The sequence below is a fragment of the Oncorhynchus gorbuscha genome, linkage group LG04 (assembly GCF_021184085.1).
Source record: "Oncorhynchus gorbuscha isolate QuinsamMale2020 ecotype Even-year linkage group LG04, OgorEven_v1.0, whole genome shotgun sequence".
In the NCBI taxonomy this organism is placed as follows: Eukaryota; Metazoa; Chordata; class Actinopteri; order Salmoniformes; family Salmonidae; genus Oncorhynchus; species Oncorhynchus gorbuscha.
In genome coordinates, this window is record NC_060176.1 from 65,811,968 (window position 1) to 65,832,740 (window position 20,773).

The window sequence follows — 20,773 nt, forward strand, 5'->3', positions numbered from 1 at the left end:
AAGATGTAGGCCCAGAGTTTCTGAGCAGCCTGGATGTTATCTGCATGAACCTTATGGTCTCTACTGTAACATTACAGAACTCTGTAAATATCAGGTCTCTACTATAACATTATACAACTCTGTAAATATCTTAATGTAGTCTAGTCCCTGGGAAAGGCAGTTGTGTGGTTTGTTGCAACCCAGATAACACATCCACTCGTTTGATATGTTGATTGCACAGTATGAGATGTGGTGAATTGGGAATGTGTGAATCTTTTTGTGTGTGTGTGTCGTATCATCAGCAGAGTATATAACCAATGGAAGTGGTTGGCTTTGAAAGGTCATTCATTCATCTGTTGATGAAAGTGTCTAGTATGTAGGCCCTTCCCTAGTTTATTTAAAGCACTGAGATGAGCATGGGACTGGTTGTGTAGCCTAGGGTTAAGGTTGGGTAAACTGAGGTTAACACACACTCACACTCTTGAGGCGTAGGTTAACAGGATCATATGGATTAAGGAGAGCTTCTACCCCCAACTGTCTATAATCCTACTGTCCACATGGAGATAGGATGGAATCCCTAGCCGCAGTGTGATTATGATACATACACCCAAACATGAGAGATGGAGAGGTGGAGAGAGATGGAGAGGTGGAGAGAGAGGTGGAGATGGGGAGAGAGAGGTGGAGATGGGGAGAGAGAGGTGGAGATGGGGAGAGAGAGGTGGAGATGGGGAGAGAGAGGTGGAGATGGGGAGAGAGAGGTGGAGATGGGGAGAGAGGTGGAGATGGGGAGAGAGAGGTGGAGATGGGGAGAGAGAGGTGGAGATGGGGAGAGAGAGGTGGAGATGGGGAGAGAGAGGTGGAGATGGGGAGAGAGAGGTGGAGATGGGGAGAGAGAGAGGTGGAGATGGGGAGAGAGAGAGGTGGAGATGGGGGAGAGAGAGGTGGAGATGTGGAGATGGGGAGAGAGAGGTGGAGATGGGGGGAGAGAGAGGTGGAGATGGGGGAGAGAGAGGTGGAGATGGGGGGAGAGGGTGGAGATGGGGGGAGAGGAGGTGGAGATGGGGGAGAGAGAGGTGGAGATGGGGGAGAGAGAGGTGGAGATGGGGGAGAGAGAGGTGGAGATGGGGGAGAGAGATGGAGATGGGGGGGGATGAGAGGTGGAGATGGGGGAGAGAGAGGTGGAGATGGGGGAGCTGGAGGGAGCGCGAGAGAGAGGAGGGAGCGCGAGAGATGGATGGATGGAGGGAGAGCGAGAGATGGATGGATGGAGGGAGGGAGAGAGAGAGGAGATGGAGGGAGGGAGAGAGAGAGGAGATGGAGGGAGAGCGAGAGAGAGATGGATGGAGAGCGAGAGAGAGCTGGAGGGAGAGCGAGAGATGGATGGATGGAGGGAGGGAGAGAGAGAGAGGAGATGGAGGGAGGGAGAGAGAGAGGAGATGGAGGGAGAGCGAGAGAGAGATGGATGGAGGGAGGGAGGGAGAGAGAGAGGAGATGGAGGGAGGGAGAGAGAGAGGAGATGGAGGGAGAGCGAGAGAGTGAGCAGGAGATGGAGGGAGAGTGAGAGAGTGAGCGAGAGATGGAGGGAGAGCGAGAGAGATGGAGGGAGAGAGCGATGTAGAAAGAGAGGTAGAGAGAGAGAAACGCTCACTCAACTGCTCTATCTCGCTAATCCCACTGGATTAGTTTGATGGGACTACACTAACGTCTGATCTCCAGCTAATACCTCACCTGGACTCACTCTGGTGTACTCCCGAGTAGAGGTCGACCGATTATGATTTTTCAACACCGATACCGATTATTGGAGGACCAAAAAAGCCGATACCGATTAATCTGCCGTTTTTTTTTATTTTTTTAACATTTATTTGTATTATTTGTAATAATGATAACAATACTGAATTAACACTTATTTTAACTTAATATAATACATCAATAAAAATCCATTTAGCCTTGTCAGGTGCCAATTTGTTGATATACAGTGCCTTGCGAAAGTATTCGGGCCCCCTTGAACTTTGCGACCTTTTGCCACATTTCAGGCTTCAAACATAAAGATATAAAACTGTATTTTTTTTGTGAAGAATCAACAACAAGTGGGACACAATCATGAAGTGGAACAACATTTATTGGATATTTCAAACTTTTTTAACAAATCAAAAACTGAAAAATTGGGCGTGCAAAATTATTCAGCCCCTTTACTTTCAGTGCAGCAAACTCTCTCCAGAAGTTCAGTGAGGATCTCCGAATGATCCAATGTTGACCTAAATGACTAATGATGATAAATACAATCCACCTGTGTGTAATCAAGTCTCCGTATAAATGCACCTGCACTGTGATAGTCTCAGAGGTCCGTTAAAAGCGCAGAGAGCATCATGAAGTACAAGGAACACACCAGGCAGGTCCGAGATACTGTTGTGAAGAAGTTTAAAGCCGGATTTGGATACAAAAAGATTTCCCAAGCTTTAAACATCCCAAGGAGCACTGTGCAAGCGATAATATTGAAATGGAAGGAGTATCAGACCACTGAAAAACCTACCAAGACCTGGCCTTCCCTCTAAACTTTCAGCTCATACAAGGAGAAGACTGATCAGAGATGCAGCCAAGAGGCCCATGATCACTCTGGATGAACTGCAGAGATCTACAGCTGAGGTGGGACACTCTGTCCATAGGACAACAATCAGTCGTATATTGCACAAATCTGGCCTTTATGGAAGAGTGGCAAGAAGAAAGCCATTTCTTAAAGATATCCATAAAAAGTGTCGTTTAAAGTTTGCCACAAGCCACCTGGGAGACACACCAAACATGTGGAAGAAGGTGCTCTGGTCAGATGAAACCAAAATTGAACTTTTTGGCAACAATGCAAATGTTTGGCGTAAAATGCAACACAGCTCATCACCCTGAACACACCATCCCCACTGTCAAACATGGTGGTGGCAGCATCATGGTTTGGGCCTGCTTTTCTTCAGCAGGGACAGGGAAGATGGTTAAAATTGATGGGAAGATGGATGGAGCCAAATAGGACCATTCTGGAAGAAAACCTGATGGAGTCTGCAAAAGACCTGAGACTGGGGCGGAGATTTGTCTTCCAACAAGACAATGATCCAAAACATAAAGCAAAATCTACAATGGAATGGTTCAAAAATAAACATATCCAGGTGTTAGAATGGCCAAGTCAAAGTCCAGACCTGAATCCAATCAAGAATCTGTGGAAAGAACTTAAAACTGCTGTTCACAAATGCTCTCCATCCAAACTCACTGAGCTCGAGCTGTTTTGCAAGGAGGAATGGGAAAAAAATTCAGTCTCTTGATGTGCAAAACTGATAGGGACATACCCCAAGCGACTTACAGCTGTCATCGCAGCAAAAGGTGGCGCTACAAAGTATTAACTTAAGGTGGCTGAATAATTTTGCACGCCCAATTTTTCAGTTTTTGATTTGTTAAAAAAGTTTGAAATATCCAATAAATGTCGTTCCACTTCATGATTGTGTCCCACTTGTTGTTGATTCTTCACAAAAAAATACAGTTTTATATCTTTGTTTGAAGCCTGAAATGTGGCAAAAGGTCGCAAAGTTCAAGGGGGCCGAATACTTTCGCAAGGCACTGTATATGTTGAAGAGGGTGGGGCTTAAGCTGCATCCCTGTCTCACCCCACGACCCTGTGTGAAGAAATGTGTGTGTTTTTTGCCCATTTTAACTGCACACTTGTTGTTTGTGTACATGGAATTTATAATGTCGTATGTTTTACCCCCTACGCTACTTACCATCCAACAACCCTCATGCCAAATTGAGTCGAAGGCTTTTTTGAAATCAACAAAGCATGAGAAGACTTTGCCTTTGTTTTGATTTGTTTTGTTTGTCAATATAAATGGTATCCACGAGTTCATTTGACTCTAGATAAAGTGCCACATTTCCACCCTGCTCACCCAGTATCTCTCCTGGAGGATGGTTGGCCACCCTGCTCACCCAGTATCTCTCCTGGAGGATGGTTGGCCACCCTGCTCACCCAGTATCTCTCCTGGAGGATGGTTGGCCACCCTGCTCACCCAGTATCTCTCCTGGAGGATGGTTGGCCACCCTGCTCACCCAGTATCTCTCCTGGAGGATGGTTGGCCATCCTGCTCACCCAGTATCTCTCCTGGAGGATGTTTGGCCACCCTGCTCACCCAGTATCTCTCCTGGAGGATGGTTGGCTACCCTGCTCACCCAGTATCTCTCCTGGAGGATGGTTGGCTACCCTGCGACATTACAACCAAATGCTTGATATGTCTTTTAAAATAATTCCTCATTCAGTGAACCAGGTGGGTGAGGTAGCCAACTGAGATGTTTATCTATTTATAAATATTCAGTGTTCAGGGGAGATCTTGACAGCATTGGAGTTTCTTATCAATTAGGCTATTCTTAGAATATTTTTTTACTTTGTCAGAATTACATGGCCAATACTGAATAGAGGAGAATCCTGGCCAATTGTGAGCGCCTCAGAGATTGTTTTACAACCGATATATGCAGCATTGGTTTCATCAACTGAACATCTGTGTGAACTGCTACTCAGGCAACCAGACAAGCATTAATGTCCTTTTGTACTGAGTATACTCTACTGTACTGTATCGGACTCTAGGGTACTGAACTATACTCTACTGTACTGTATCGGACTCTAGGGTACTGAACTATACTCTACTGTACTGTATCGGACTCTAGGGTACTGAACTATACTCTACTGTACTGTATCGGACTCTAGGGTACTGAACTATACTCTACTGTACTGTATCGGACTCTAGGGTACTGAACTATACTCTACTGTACTGTATCGGACTCTAGGGTACTGAACTATACTCTACTGTATTAAGCTCTACTTTACTGAACTATACTCTACTGTACTTGTATTGGACTCTGCGGTACTGAACTATACTCTATTGTACTGTTTTGAACTCTACGGTACTATGCTATACTCTATTGTACTGTTTTGAACTCTACGTTACTATACTATACTCTAATGGGCTGTATTGAACTCTACGGTACTCTATTGTACTGTGTTGAACTCTACGGTACTGAATTATACTCTACTTGACTATACTGTTCTCTTTGAATAAACCTATTTTTCTCCCTCTGGTTTTCTTTGGGGTCTGTGTTACTGAAGTGTAACATCAACTGCTAACAACTATATATACAAAAGTATGTGGACACCTCTTCAAATGAGTGTATTTGTCTATTTCAGCCACACCCGTTGCTGACAAGTGTATAAATTGAGCACACTGCCATGCAATCTCCATAGACAAACATTGACAGTGGAATGGCCTTACTGAAGAGCTCAGTGACTTTCAACGTTGCACCATCATAGGATGCCACCTTTCCAACAAGTCAGCTTGCAAAATGTCTTCCCTGTTAGACCTGCCCCGGTCAACTGTAAGTGCTGTTAATATGAAGTGCAAACATGTAGGAGCAACAACGGCTCAGCTGAGAAGTGGTAGGCCACAGAACCTCACATAACAGGACCGCCGAGTGCTGAAGAGCGTAAAAATCTTCTATATTCGGTTGTAACCCTCACTACTGAGGTCCAAACTGCCTCTGGAAGCGACGTCAGCTCGAGAACTGTTCGTCTCAAGCTTCATGAAATGGGTTTCCATGGCTGAGCAGCCACACACAAGCATAAGATCACCGTGCTCAATGCCAAGCGTCGGCTAGACTGGTGTAAAACTCGCCGCCATTGGATTATGGAGTGATGAATCATGCTTCACCATCTGACAATCCAATGGACGAATCTGAGTTTGGCAGATGCCAGGAGATTTGCTACCTGCGCCCAACATACAATGACATCCTAGACGACTTTGTGGAAACTGTTTGTGCAAGGCCCTTTCCTGTTTCAGCATAACAATGCCTCCGTGCACAAAGCGAGGTCAGTACAGAAATGGTTTTGTGGAAGAACTCGACTGGCCTGCACAGAGCCCTGACCTCAACCGCATCAAACACCTTTGGAAGGAATTGGAAAGCCAACTGCGAGCCAGGCTTCATCACCCAACATCAGTGCCCGACCTCACTAATGTTCGTGGCTGAATGGAAGCAAGTCCCCACAGCAATGTTCCAACATCTAGTGGAAAGCCTTCCCAGAAGAGTGGAGGCTGTTATAGCAGTAATGTTCCAACATCTAGTGGAAAGCCTTCCCAGAAGAGTGGAGGCTGTTATAGCAGCAATGTTCCAACATCTAGAGGAAAGCCTTCCCAGAAGAGAGAAGACTGTTATAGCAGTAATGTTCCAACATCTAGTGGAAAGCCTTCCCAGAAGAGTGGAGGCTGTTATAGCAGTAATGTTCCAACATCTAGTGGAAAGCCTTCCCAGAGGAGTGGAGGCTGTTATAGCAGCAATGTTCCAACATCTAGTGGAAAGCCTTCCCAGAAGAGTGGAGGCTGTTATAGCAGCAATGTTCCAACATCTAGAGGAAAGCCTTCCCAGAAGAGAGAAGACTGTTATAGCAGTAATGTTCCAACATCTAGTGGAAAGCCTTCCCAGAAGAGTGGAGGCTGTTATAGCAGTAATGTTCCAACATCTAGTGGAAAGCCTTCCCAGAAGAGTGGAGGCTGTTATAGCAGTAATGTTCCAACATCTAGTGGAAAGCCTTCCCAGAGGAGTGGAGGCTGTTATAGCAGCAATGTTCCAACATCTAGTGGAAAGCCTTCCCAGAAGAGTGGAGGCTGTTATAGCAGTAATGTTCTAACATCTAGTGGAAAGCCTTCCCAGAAGAGTGGAGGCTGTTATAGCAGTAATGTTCCAACATCTAGTGGAAAGCCTTCCCAGAAGAGTGGAGGCTGTTATAGCAGCAAGGTTCCAACATCTAGTGGAAAGCCTTCCCAGAAGAGTGGAGGCTGTTATAGCAGCAATGTTCCAACATCTAGTGGAAAGCCTTCCCAGAAGAGTGAAGACTGTTAAAGCAGTAAAGGGGGGAGCATTAATAACTCCTTATTAATGCCCATGATTTTAGAATGAAATGTTTGACGAGCAGGGGGTCCACATACTTTTGCTAATGTAGTGTATATGTGTACAGTCAGTTTACTGTGATGGAATATGTGTAGTGTTTTGTATGTCCGGTAACCTTCTGTTTCTGTGTTTTCTTCAACAGTTACTGGGAGCAGCCTTCCTGGGCATAGGACTGTGGGCATGGGCCGAGAAGGTAAGAAACATTTATTCGTCAAATATTTTCATGACATTTTTTCAGGGTATCCGGATAGTCCAAATTCTAAACAAAATATCTTTAAAAAATAAATAAATATCAAACATGCTGCTTTTCTCTGGTTGTTTGGCTAACAGAGGTCTGATTTTTCACCGTGATCGAACGGACTTTTCTGGTGAATATTTTGCATTGATCTGTGTCAGGTATTGTTGAAACTCTCTTATCTGAGCACCTGTAGATGCTATTTGAATTGGGGGAATAGCATGCTGATGTCAGGGTAGCCTGGGGGGTTAGATACATACTGATGTCAGGGTAGCCTGGAGGGTTAAATACATACTGATGTCAGGGTAGCCTGGAGGGTTAAATACATACTGATGTCAGGGTAGCCTGGGGGGTTAAATACATACTGATGTCAGGGTAGCCTGGAGGGTTAAATACATACTGATGTCAGGGTAGCCTGGAGGGTTAAATACATACTGATGTCAGGGTAGCCTGGGGGGTTAAATACATACTGATGTCAGGGTAGCCTGGAGGGTTAAATACATACTGATGTCAGGGTAGCCTGGAGGGTTAAATACATACTGATGTCAGGGTAGCCTGGAGGGTTAAATACATACTGATGTCAGGGTAGCCTGGAGGGTTAAATACATACTGATGTCAGGGTAGCCTGGGGGGTTAAATACATACTGATGTCAGGGTAGCCTGGAGGGTTAAATACATACTGATGTCAGGGTAGCCTGGAGGGTTAAATACATACTGATGTCAGGGTAGCCTGGGGGGTTAAATACAGGCTGATGTCAGGGTAGCCTGGGGGGTTAAATACATACTGATGTCAGGGTAGCCTGGAGGGTTAAATACATACTGATGTCAGGGTAGCCTGGGGGGTTAAATACAGACTTTACCCTGATCTCCCTTCAGCACTGTGACTTTAGCCTGAACTCCCTTCAACCCAGCACTGTGACTTTACCCTGACCTCCCTTCAGCACTGTGACTTTACCCTGACCTCCCTTCAGCCAAGCACTGTGACTTTACTCTGACCTCCCTTCAGCCCAGCACTGTGACTTTACCCTGACCTCCCTTCAGCACTGTGACTTTACCCTGACCTCCCTTCAGCACTGTGACTTTACCCTAATCTCCCTTCAGCCAAGCACTGTGACTTTACTCTGACCTCCCTTCAGCCCAGCACTGTGACTTTACCCTGACCTCCCTTCAGCCCAGCACTGTGACTTTACCCTGACCTCCCTTCAGCCCAGCACTGTGACTTTACCCTGACCTCCCTTCAGCCCAGCACTGTGACTTTACCCTGACCTCCCTTCAGCCCAGCACTGTGACTTTACCCTGACCTCCCTTCAGCCCAGCACTGTGACTTTACCCTGACCTCCCTTCAGCCCAGCACTGTGACTTTACCCTGAACTCCCTTCAGCCCAGCACTGTGACTTTACCCTGATCTCTCTTCAGCCCAGCACTGTGACTTTACCCTGAACTCCCTTCAGCCCAGCACTGTGACTTTACCCTGAACTCCCTTCAGCCCAGCACTGTGACTTTACCCTGAACTCTCTTCAGCCCAGCACTGTGACTTTACCCTGACCTCCCTTCAGCCCAGCACTGTGACTTTACCCTGACCTCCCTTCACCCCAGCACTGTGACTTTACCCTGAACTCCCTTCAGCCCAGCACTGTGACTTTACCCTGACCTCCCTTCAGCCCAGCACTGTGATTTTTACCCTGATTTCCCCCAATAATAAAGAACCTTGTTAGTTAACAGCTACGGCTGGCTAAATAGAAAAGTCTAATTTTACATTTAGATTACAATGACATTACTTTTAAAATATGGGGAATTGTCATTGTGTTTACCGGACCCTCACACAACAACCAATACCACCACCCACTACCACAATGAGAAACCTACATTTGAGAGACAGCGATCACCATCAGACATATTAGTTATGTCTTTGTATCTAGGGTGCGGTACGTCTGACAGCAGATAACTACAGATTAGATGACATATTTTAATGTCAGTCTGGGTAATAACATTGTGGATTCTTGCTTTTTTGTCCCTCTCTGTCTCTAACCTCAGTCTCTCTTTCTGTCCTCTGCTCTCTCTCTGTCTACCTCTACCTTCATCTCTCGCTCTCTCAATCTCCTCCTTCTCTCTACACCCCCCTCTCTCTTGCCATCTCCCCACCCTCTCTGTACACCTGCCCTCTCTCTTCTCCCTCTCTCTACAACCCCCCTCTCCCCTCCCTCTCTCTTTTCCCTCTCGCTCCCCCCATCTCTCTCTTCTCCCTCTCTCTCTTCTCCCCTCTCTCTTCTCCCTCTCTCTCACCCCTCCCTCTCTTACACCCTCTCTCTACACCCCCCCTCTCTCTTCACCCTCTCTCTACACCCCTCCCTCTCTCTCTTCTCTCTCTCTCTTCTCTCTCTCTACACCCCTCCCTCTCTCTTCTCCCTCTCTACACCCCCTCTCTCTTCCCCCTCTTTCTCTTCTCCCTCTCTCTACACCCCTCCCTCTCTCTCTTCTCCTCTCTACACCCCCCTCTCTCTTCCCCCTCTTTCTCTTCTCCCTCTCTCTACACCCCTCCCTCTCTCTCTTCTCTCTCTCTACACCCCCTCTCTCTTATCTCTCTCTTCTCTCTCTTCTCGCTCTCTCTACACCCCCTCTCTCTTATCTCTCTCTACACCCCCTCTCTTATCTCTCTCTACACCCCCCCTCTCTCTCTCTCTCTCTACACCCCTCCCTCTCTCTCTTCTCTCTCTACACCCCTCCCTCTCTCTCTTCTCTCTCTCTCTCTACACCCCTCCCTCTCTCTCTTCTCTCTCTCTCTCTACACCCCTCCCTCTCTCTCTTCTCTCTCTCTACACCCCTCCCTCTCTCTTCTCCCTCTCTACACCCCCCACCTCTCTCTTCTCTCTCTCTACACCCCCTCTCTCTTATCTCTCTCTACACCCCTCCCTCTCTCTTCTCTCTCTACACCCCTCCCTCTCTCTTCTCTCTCTCTCTCTACACCCCTCCCTCTCTCTTATCTCTCTCTACACCTCTCTTTCTCTCTACACCCCTCCCTCTCTCTCTTCTCTCTCTCTACACCCCTCCCTCTCTCTCTTCTCTCTCTCTACACCCCTCCCTCTCTCTCTTCTCTCTCTCTACACCCCTCCCTCTCTCTCTTCTCTCTCTACACCCCTCCCTCTCTCTCCCCTCCCTCTCGCTACACCCCCTCTCTCTTCTCCCTCTCTCTCTTCTCCCTCTCTCTACACCCCCTCTCTCTCTCTTCTACCTCTCTCCACACCCCCTCTCTCTCCTCCCTCTCTCCCCCCTCTCTCTTCTCCCCTCTCTACACCCCCTCTCTCTTCTCCCTCTCTCTCTTCTCCCTCTCTACACCCCCTCTCTCTCTCTTCTCCCTCTCTCTACACCCCCCTCTCTCTTCTACCTCTCTCCACACCCCCTCTCTCTCCTCCCTCTCGCTACACCCCCCCCATCTCTCTTCTCCCTCACTCTACACCCCCCCATCTCTCTCTTTCTGTCCATCCCAATAAACTGAAGGTCAGGTAGAAGATGTTGTTCTGTGATGTGTTGAAAGTGGGATACATTCAGAACCTCATTACAGGTTAACAAATAAAATTTAGCTCAGTTGGTAGAGCATGGCGCTTGTAACGCCAGGGTAGTGGGTTCGATCCCCGGGACCACCCATACGTAGAATGTATGCACACATGACTGTAAGTCGCTTTGGATAAAAGCGTCTGCTAAATGGCATTTATTATTATTATTATTATAAAATAAATGGTCAATTAGGTCATTAATTAGCTGGAAATGGACCAGTCAAGATGTTAATTGCCAATGTGGAAACGGTCTGCTGTTTTGTAATGATGTTAGGATGATGTTAGGATGATGTTAGGATTCATACCGAATTCATGTTCCAACAGGTTGCTTTTTCTTGACACATTAAGTCATGCATAAGATCTAAGTCATACTACAGTATTTTGTAGGTCAAGGTTAGCTTGACAACAAAGAGCCTTTTGTAGAAGGTCTCCAGTTTCCTGTGTAACCACAACATGAAAGGATCATATGAACCACAAGAGAGGGATCTGTGCCATAGATGATTCTGTGGTGCCGTAGCCTCAGGTTGAGGTCAAGGATCATGGCCCAGTTTCTTCTGTGGATCACACAACACCTGAGAAGGCTACAGAATGGAGAAACTAGAGCTCAGAATTCCACCAGGAGCCAAATTCCAATGTCAATCAATCAATCAAATGTATTTATAAAGCCCTTCTTACATCAGCTGATATCTCAAAGTGCTGTACAGAAACCCAGCCTAAAACCCCAAACAGCAAGCAATGCAGGTGTAGAAGCACGGTGGCTAGGAAAAACTCCCTAGAAAGACAGGAACTTAGGAAGAAACCTAGAGAGGAACCAGGCTCTGAGGGGTGGCCAGTCCTCTTCTGACTGTGCCGGGTGGAGATTATAACAGAACATGGCCAAGATATTCAAATGTTCATAAATGACCAGCAGGGTCAAAATATAATAATCACAGTAGTTGTCGAGGGTGCAACAGGTCAGCACCTCAGGAGTAAATGTCAGTTGGTTTTTCATAGCCGATCATTAAGAGTATCTCTACCACTCCTGCTGTCTCCAGAGAGTTGAAAACAGCAGGTCTGGGACAGGGAGCACGTCCTGTGAACAGGTCAGGACTCCATAGCCGCAGGCAGAACAGTTGAAACTGGAGCAGCAGCACGGCCAGGTGGACTGGGGACAGCAAGGAGTCATCATGCCAGGTAGTCCTGAGGCATGGTCCTAGAGCTCAGGTCCCCCAAAAAAGAGCGAGCGAGAAAGAGAGGGAGCATACTTAAATTCACACAGGACACCGGGTAAGACAGGAGAAATTCTCCAGAAATAACCGACTGACCCTTGACCCCTGACACAAACTACTGCAGCATAAATTCTGGGGAAAGAGAAAGGATGTCTTCAGGGCAGAATGTGAATTGGGCTGCTAGAGTGAGAGAGGAAGTCACCTGAAGTTGACCAGTACCCAGCCACAGGGGTTTAGAGGGGGAAGCAGGGTGTTAGGGGGAAGCAGGGTGTTAGGGGGAAGCAGGGTGTTAGGGGAAGCAGAGTGTTAGGGGTTAGGCAGAGTGTTAGGGGGTGGCAGAGTGTTAGGGGGTGGCAGAGTGTTAGGGGGTGGCAGAGTGTTAGGGGGTGGCAGAGTGTTAGGGGTGGCAGAGTGTTAGGGGGTGGCAGAGTGTTAGGGGGTGGCAGGGTGTTAGGGGGTGGCAGGGGGAGAGCTGTCTGTCTGTGTTTATTGTCCTGGAAAGGAAAGGCAGTGGAATGCCTCGTGTCTCTCTGACAGCAAGGTGTGGTGTTGTATTGTGTTATATCATGCCAAAGAAGACGTTGCACAACACTGCTTTCTTACAGATCTATCACTGCCATTTCTCACTGCTTTCTTACAGATCTAACACCACCATTTCTCACTGCTTTCTTACAGATCTATCACCACCATTTCTCACTGCTTTCTTACAGATCTATCACCACCATTTCTCACTGCTTTCTTACAGATCTATCACCGCCATTTCTTACTTTTTTACTTTTGGGGTCTTACGCTTTCAGTGGTAAAAAAACACATCTGAATTAACCTCATGGTCCTCCTGTCCTCTAGGGGGTGCAGTTCAACATGGTGTCGCTAACAGACCTGGGAGGTTAGGGTGCTGTTTGTCTATACATCTGTAACAACACCTTGGTCCTATTGTCCTCTAGGGGGTGCAGTTCAACATGGTGTCGCTAACAGACCTGGGAGGTTAGGGTGCTGTCTGTCTATACATCTGTAATAACACCTTGGTCCTCCTGTCCTCTAGGGGGTGCAGTTCAACATGGCCTCCATAACAGACCTGGGAGGTTAGGGTGCTGTAGATCTGTAATAACACCTTGGTCCTCCTGTCCTCTAGGGGGTGCAGTTCAACATGGCCTCCATAACAGACCTGGGAGGTTAGGGTGCTGTAGATCTGTAATAACACCTTGGTCCTCCTGTCCTCTAGGGGGTGCAGTTCAACATGGCCTCCATAACAGACCTGGGAGGTTAGGGTGCTGTAGATCTGTAATAACACCTTGGTCCTCCTGTCCTGCAGGGGGTGCTGTCCAACATGGCCTCCATAACAGACCTGGGAGGCTTCGACCCCGTGTGGCTGTTCATCGTAGTGGGAGGAGTCATGTTCATCCTGGGATTCGCTGGTTGCATCGGAGCGCTACGGGAAAACACCTTGCTGCTCAAATTTGTGAGTTTGAATTAAATATGTTTTATTTCTCCTTAGAGAGTTCAACGCTTTCTTCCTCACATAGGCTTACTTAGTTTAATCTCTCTGTGGGGTGGTAAGACTGTGTGCCTTGGACGATACCACATTGAACCTCGTATGGTTCATTTCTACTTTCTGCTCTGCTATCCACACCTTTTGGGTGTGCAGTTCAGTAATTTACACCTTGGTTCACACCTTTTTAGGTCTTCATTTAGGTATTATTTAGAGGAGTGAAGAGGAGAGGGAGGGAGGTAGGGAGGTACATCCTAGTTTGATTCACAAAAATAACTCTGGCTTCGTTTGATCTGAAAGTCGAGGTCATTCATAGCAGTTGGCTACTTACTGTAAATGAACAACTAGGATTTGTATTGATCTCGATGGGAAATAATAAACCACTTGTTTCTAAAAGCCTGACACATCCATTATTGAGTACACAAACCAAAGCATGTTATCTAAATATCTGGGGGGGTGGGGGGGGGGGGGGCAATGACATCATTCAGAGAAGTTATGTCAGGTTCAACAATGGAGTCTGAGTGACAGAGACAAAACTGGGCCTCATAGCCAGCTGTCACTCTCAGTGGCTATTACCTCCACTACTCTGTCCATTAACTCCTGGCTGGCCAGCCTACAGAAGAGGAGAAAGAGAAGGGATGGCTCCTGGTTGGCCAGCCTACAGAAGAGGAGAAAGAGAAGGGATGGCTCCTGGTTGGCCAGCCTAAAGAAGAGGGGAAAGGGAAGGGATGGCTCCTGGTTGGCCAGCCTATAGAAGAGGGGAAAGAGAAGGGATGGCTCCTGGTTGGCCAGCCTACAGAAGAGGAGAAAGAGAAGGGATGTCTCCTGGTTGGCCAGCCTAAAGAAGAGGAGAAAGGGAAGGGATGGCTCCTGGTTGGCCAGCCTACAGAAGAGGGGAAAGAGAAGGGATGGCTCCTGGTTGGCCAGCCTAAAGAAGAGGGGAAAGGGAAGGGATGGCTCCTGGTTGGCCAGCCTATAGAAGAGGGGAAAGAGAAGGGATGGCTCCTGGTTGGCCAGCCTACAGAAGAGGAGAAAGGGAAGGGATGGCTACTGGTTGGCCAGCCTACAGAAGAGGAGAAAGGGAAGTGATGGCTCCTGGTTGGCCAGCCTACAGAAGAGGGGAAGGAGAAGGGGATGGCTCCTGGTTGGCCAGCCTACAGAAGAGGAGAAAGAGAAGGGATGGCTCCTGGTTGGCCAGCCTAAAGAAGAGGGGAAAGGGAAGGGATGGCTCCTGGTTGGCCAGCCTACAGAAGAGGAGAAAGAGAAGGGATGGCTCCTGGTTGGCCAGCCTACAGAAGAGGAGAAAGGGAAGTGATGGCTCCTGGTTGGCCAGCCTACAGAAGAGGAGAAAGGGAAGTGATGGCTACTGGTTGGCCAGCCTACAGAAGAGGGGAAAGAGAAGGGATGGCTCCTGGCTGGCCAGCCAGGCATCCTGTTCTGATGTTCTCTCTCTGTGTTCTAGTTTTCGGTGTTCCTGGGCCTGATCTTCTTCTTAGAGCTGACAGCAGGCATCCTGGCCTTTGTGTTCAAAGACTGGATCAAAGACCAGCTCAACTTCTTCATCAATAACAACGTCAAGGCTTACCGCGACGACATCGACCTGCAGAACCTCATAGACTTCACACAGGAATATGTGAGTAGTACTAGATGTTATAGAGTTAACAGGGATATATCAGTAGTACTAGATGGTATAGAGTTAACAGGGATATATCAGTAGTACTAGATGGTATAGAGTTAACAGGGATATATCAGTAGTACTAGATGTTATAGAGTTAACAGGGATATATCAGTAGTACTAGATGTTATAGAGTTAACAGGGATATATCAGTAGTACTAGATGTTATGTCTCGTACCTTTAACTGTACTGGCAGCTAGTGCCTTAACCTTGATTGGATAACTGTACATATACTGAAGCCAACCAGAGCCAGCCTCTTTATCATAGCAGACTTGGTTGTAGTAAGACTGTATAAGGGCTCAACGATGCTTATAACATGTGATAAAGCCTTATACCTGTCTGTGTGTGTGTGTGTTTTAGTGGTCGTGCTGTGGAGCCCACGGTCCTAATGACTGGAACCTGAATATCTACTTCAACTGCACTGAGTTTAACCCCAGTAGAGAGCGCTGTGGAGTCCCCTTCTCCTGCTGCGTCAAAGACCCTGCCGTGAGATGCCTTATTGGGCTACAGAACATTATAAACCTCAGACTTAATTCAGTTTAACACATTAAACATATTCTACAGATCGTAATGGAACACCCACGTTCTTCTGTTCTCATGATAGTTTTGCTTTCATTCGTTTCAGGAAGACGTCCTTAACACACAGTGTGGCTACGACGTGAGACTTCAAGGGGTTGGTTTTTCTTTTGTGTTTTTCCAATCAGACCCAATCAGTCTTTCAAACCATGCTGGTCGTTATCCAGAGGGAGAGAGGCGGCGGACATTTCAACCTTTCCTCTGAACATCTAGCCAGGCATGGTAGTTAGGGGTTAAGTAGCTAGCGAGCGTTCAGGCTCCTCTCCTCTGTCCTCATCTCTTCCTAGCTAGCTAGCGCTCAGGCTCCTCTCCTCTGTCCTCATCTCTTCCTAGCTAGCTAGCGTTCAGGCTCCTCTCCTCTGTCCTCATCTCTTCCTAGCTAGCTAGTGTTCAGGCTCCTCTCCTCTGTCCTCATCTCTCTTCCTAGCTAGCTAGCGCTCCTCTCTTCCTAGCTAGCTAGTGTTCAGGCTCCTCTCCCCTGTCCTCCTCTCTTCCTAGCTAGCTAGCGTTCAGGCTCCTCTCTCCTGTCCTCATCTCTTCCTAGCTAGCTAGCGTTCAGGCTCCTGTCCTCTGTCCTCATCTCTTCCTAGCTAGCTAACTTTCAGGCTCCTCTCCTCTGTCCTCTCTTCCTTAATAACAGGGTGTTTCTCTAACAGTGCTGATTAGTCTCCAGTTATAGCCCTGGGAAGCATCACAGCACTACACTCTATAATTGGGGATTCAGTGGGTTATGCCTCCCTCCTGTGTGTGGGTGTGTGCACTCATACAGCTCTCCACCAGAGCACTGTTGCCCTGCGTACTGTTGCTCTGCGTACTGTTGCCCTGCCTACTGTTGCTCTGCGTACTGTTGCTCTGCGTACTGCTGCCCTGCGTACTGTTGCTCTGCGTACTGTTGCTCTGCGTACTGCTGCCCTGCGTACTGTTGCCCTGAGTACTGTTGCCCTGAGTACTGTTGCCCTGCGTACTGTTGCCCTGCGTACTGTTGCCCTGCGTACTGTTGCCCTGCGTACTGTTGCTCTGCGTACTGTTGCCCTGCGTACTGTTGCCCTGCTTACTGTTGCCCTGCCTACTGTTGCTCTGCCTACTGTTGCTCTGCGTACTGTTGCTCTGCGTACTGTTGCCCTGCGTACTGTTGCCCTGCGTACTGTTGCCCTGCGTACTGTTGCCCTGCGTACTGTTGCCCTGCGTACTGTTGCCCTGCGTACTGTTGCCCTGCGTACTGTTGCCCTGCGTACTGTTGCCCTGCGTACTGTTGCCCTGCGTACTGTTGCCCTGTGTACTGTTGCTCTGCGTACTGTTGCTATGCGTACTGTTATGTAGCGTAGCCCCCCTTCCCCCCTATTTGACAGTTTTCCAAGGCTTGTAGGCTTTGCTATGAAAATCTATTGAAACAAGCTGTGAGCTGTACTTTGTTTGTGTAGTGTTTCGGGGGTGGGAGGGGGGAGAGAGAGAGGAAGAGAATAGCAGAGATCAAGAAAAACAACACAAACTGAAATGGAAATTGCTCTAGGGGAAGTTCACTGTCACCATCGGAAACATTTCATTGGACGGCCAGGTATTCCGTTACCTCCCATTGGTGGAGAGTTGGTTTCCAGGTTTTAGCTTTGGAACAAGGGAATCCTTGGTGGAGTGGAACGTCTCTTAAGCTTTGTGGGTCAGACCCTCTTTGTCGTTGGAGCTGAACAGGACCTTCAGTAGACTTTTATATGGAAACGGAACAAAATACACAGCTTCATCCACAGGTTACACACACAGCTTCATCCACAGTGTACACACACAGCTTCATCCACAGTGTACACACACAGCTTCATCCACAGTGTACACACACAGCTTAATCCACAGTGTACACACACAGCTTCATCCACAGTGTACACACACAGCTTAATCCACAGTGTACACACACAGCTTAATCCACAGTGTACACACACAGCTTAATCCACAGTGTACACACACAGCTTAATCCACAGTGTACACACACAGCTTCATCCACAGTGTACACACACACACACACAGCTTAATCCACAGTGTACACACACAGCTTAATCCACAGTGTACACACACAGCTTCATCCACAGTGTACACACACACAGCTTCATCCACAGTGTACACACACAGATTCATCCACAGTGTACACACACACACACACAGCTTCATCCACAGGTTACACACACAGCTTCATCCACAGTGTACACACACAGATTCATCCACAGTGTACACACACACACACACACACACACACACACACACACACACACACACACACACACACACACACACACACACACACACACACACACACACACACACACACACACACACACAGCTTCATCCACAGTGTACACACACACACAGCTTCATCCACAGTGTACACACACACACACACACACACAGCTTCATCCACAGTGTACACACACACACAGCTTCATCCACAGTGTACACACACACACACACACACACAGCTTCATCCACAGTGTACACACACACACACACACAGCTTCATCCGCATTGTACACACACACACACACAGTTTCATCCGCAGTGTACACACACACACACACACAGCTTCATCCGCAGTGTACACACACACACACACACACACAGCTTCATCCGCAGTGTACACACACACAGCTTCATCCACAGTGTACACACACACACAGCTTCATCCACAGTGTACACACACACAGCTTCATCCACAGTGTACACACACACAGCTTCATCCACAGTGTACACACACAGATTCATCCACAGTGTACACACACACACACACACACACACACACACACACACACACACACACACACACACACACACACACACACACACACACACACACACACACACACACACACACACACACACAGCAGCTTCATCCACAGTGTACACACACACAGCTTCATCCACAGTGTACACACACACAGCTTCATCCACAGGTTACACACACAGCTTCATCCACAGTGTACACACACACACAGCTTCATCCACAGTGTACACACACACAGCTTCATCCACAGTGTACACACACACACACACACATCCACACACACACACACACACACACACACACACACACACACATCCACAGTGTACACACACACACACACACACACACACACACACACACACAGCTTCATCCACAGTGTACACACACAGCTTCATCCACAGTGCACACACACACACACACACACACACACACACACACACACACACACACACACACACACACACACACACACACACACACACACACACACACACACACACACACACACACACACACACACACACACAGCTTCATCCACAGTGTACACACACACACACACACAGCTTCATCCACAGTGTACACACACACACACACAGCTTCATCCACAGTGTACACACACACACACAGCTTCATCCGCAGTGTACACACACACAGCTTCATCCGCAGTGTACACACACACAGCTTCATCCGCAGTGTACACACACACACAGCTTCATCCGCAGTGTACACACACACACAGCTTCATCCACAGTGTACACACACACACAGCTTCATCCGCAGTGTACACACACACAGCTTCATCCGCAGTGTACACACACAGATTCATCCACAGTGTACACACACACACACACACACACACACACACACACACACACACACACACACACACACACACACACACACACACACACACACACACACACACACACACACACACACACACACACACACACACACACACAGCAGCTTCATCCACAGTGTACACACACACACAGCTTCATCCACAGGTTACACACACAGCTTCATCCACAGTGTACACACACACAGCTTCATCCACAGTGTACACACACACACACACACATCCACACACACACACACACACAGCTTCACACCACACACACACACACAGCTTCATCCACAGTGTACACACACACAGCTTCATCCACAGTGTACACACACAGCTTCATCCACAGTGTACACACACACAGCACACATCCACAGTGTACACACACACACACACACACACACACACACACACACACACACACACACACACACACACACACACACACACACACACACACACACACGTACACACACACACAGCTTCATCCACAGTGTACACACACACACACACACACACACACACACACACACACACACACACACACACACACACACACACACACACACACACACACACACACACACACACACACACACACACACACACACACACACACACACACACACAGCTTCATCCACAGTGTACACACACACAGCTTCATCCACAGTGTACACACACACACACACACACACACACACACACACACACACACACACACACACACACACACACACACACACACACACACACACACACACACACACACACACACACACACACACACACACACACACACACACACACACACACACACAGCTTCATCCAAAATGTACACACACACACACACAGCTTCATCCACAGTGTAAACACACACAGCTTCATCCACAGTGTACACACACTAGGGCTGTCCCCGACCAACCAAAATCATGGTCGACCGAGAGTTGTATGTTCTTTTTCCATATATAGACACAGCCGTCTGATGCTTTAAGCGAAATGTTTGATGAAAAAAATAAGACACACACATATGACTCGAGGGAGTCTGACCTCAATTGATTTGTGCCGGGCCGGGCTTAGACTTGCTGCGCTTTGTTACAAAAAGCGAGTGACGGTGACTAGCGGTATGGAAGTATGAAGGTAGTTTTGTGTCTAACCATAATATTTTGTTTCTACTTAAAATAGTTCCTTAGATTCTAATTCAAATAGCTAAATGATCTAAGTTAGTCTCTCGATTTTAAACTGTCAACATTTCCTCCTGTTTCCAACTGTCGTTTGATGTTCCAGCAGCTAAACCGCTAGATGTTCCAGCAGCTAGATGTTCCAGCAGCTAGATGTTCCAGCAGCTAGATGTTCCAGCAGATAAACCGCTAGATGTTCCAGCAGATAAACAGCTAGATGTTCCAGCAGCTAGATGTTCCAGCAGATAAACAGCTAGATGTTCCAGCAGATAAACAGCTAATGTTCCAGCAGATAAACAGCTAGATGTTCCAGCAGA

At 47.7% G+C, this 20,773-nt stretch overlaps 1 protein-coding gene across 3 annotated transcripts in view; it reads left to right on the top strand.

The window, feature by feature from the left end:
* Window positions 1-20,773, top strand: part of LOC124034520 (tetraspanin-17) — a 38,324-nt gene that overhangs the window by 7,883 nt on the left and 9,668 nt on the right. For all 3 annotated transcript variants that reach the window (XR_006838580.1, XM_046347828.1, XM_046347830.1), the window contains exons 2-6: window positions 7,082-7,132; window positions 13,246-13,392; window positions 14,885-15,055; window positions 15,458-15,583; window positions 15,723-15,770. Coding sequence is in view for 2 of the 3 variants with exons in the window: in XM_046347828.1 (XP_046203784.1) it covers window positions 7,082-7,132; window positions 13,246-13,392; window positions 14,885-15,055; window positions 15,458-15,583; window positions 15,723-15,770 (543 nt within the window). In the remaining variant the exon portion in view is untranslated. The remainder of the gene's footprint in view (window positions 1-7,081; window positions 7,133-13,245; window positions 13,393-14,884; window positions 15,056-15,457; window positions 15,584-15,722; window positions 15,771-20,773) is intronic.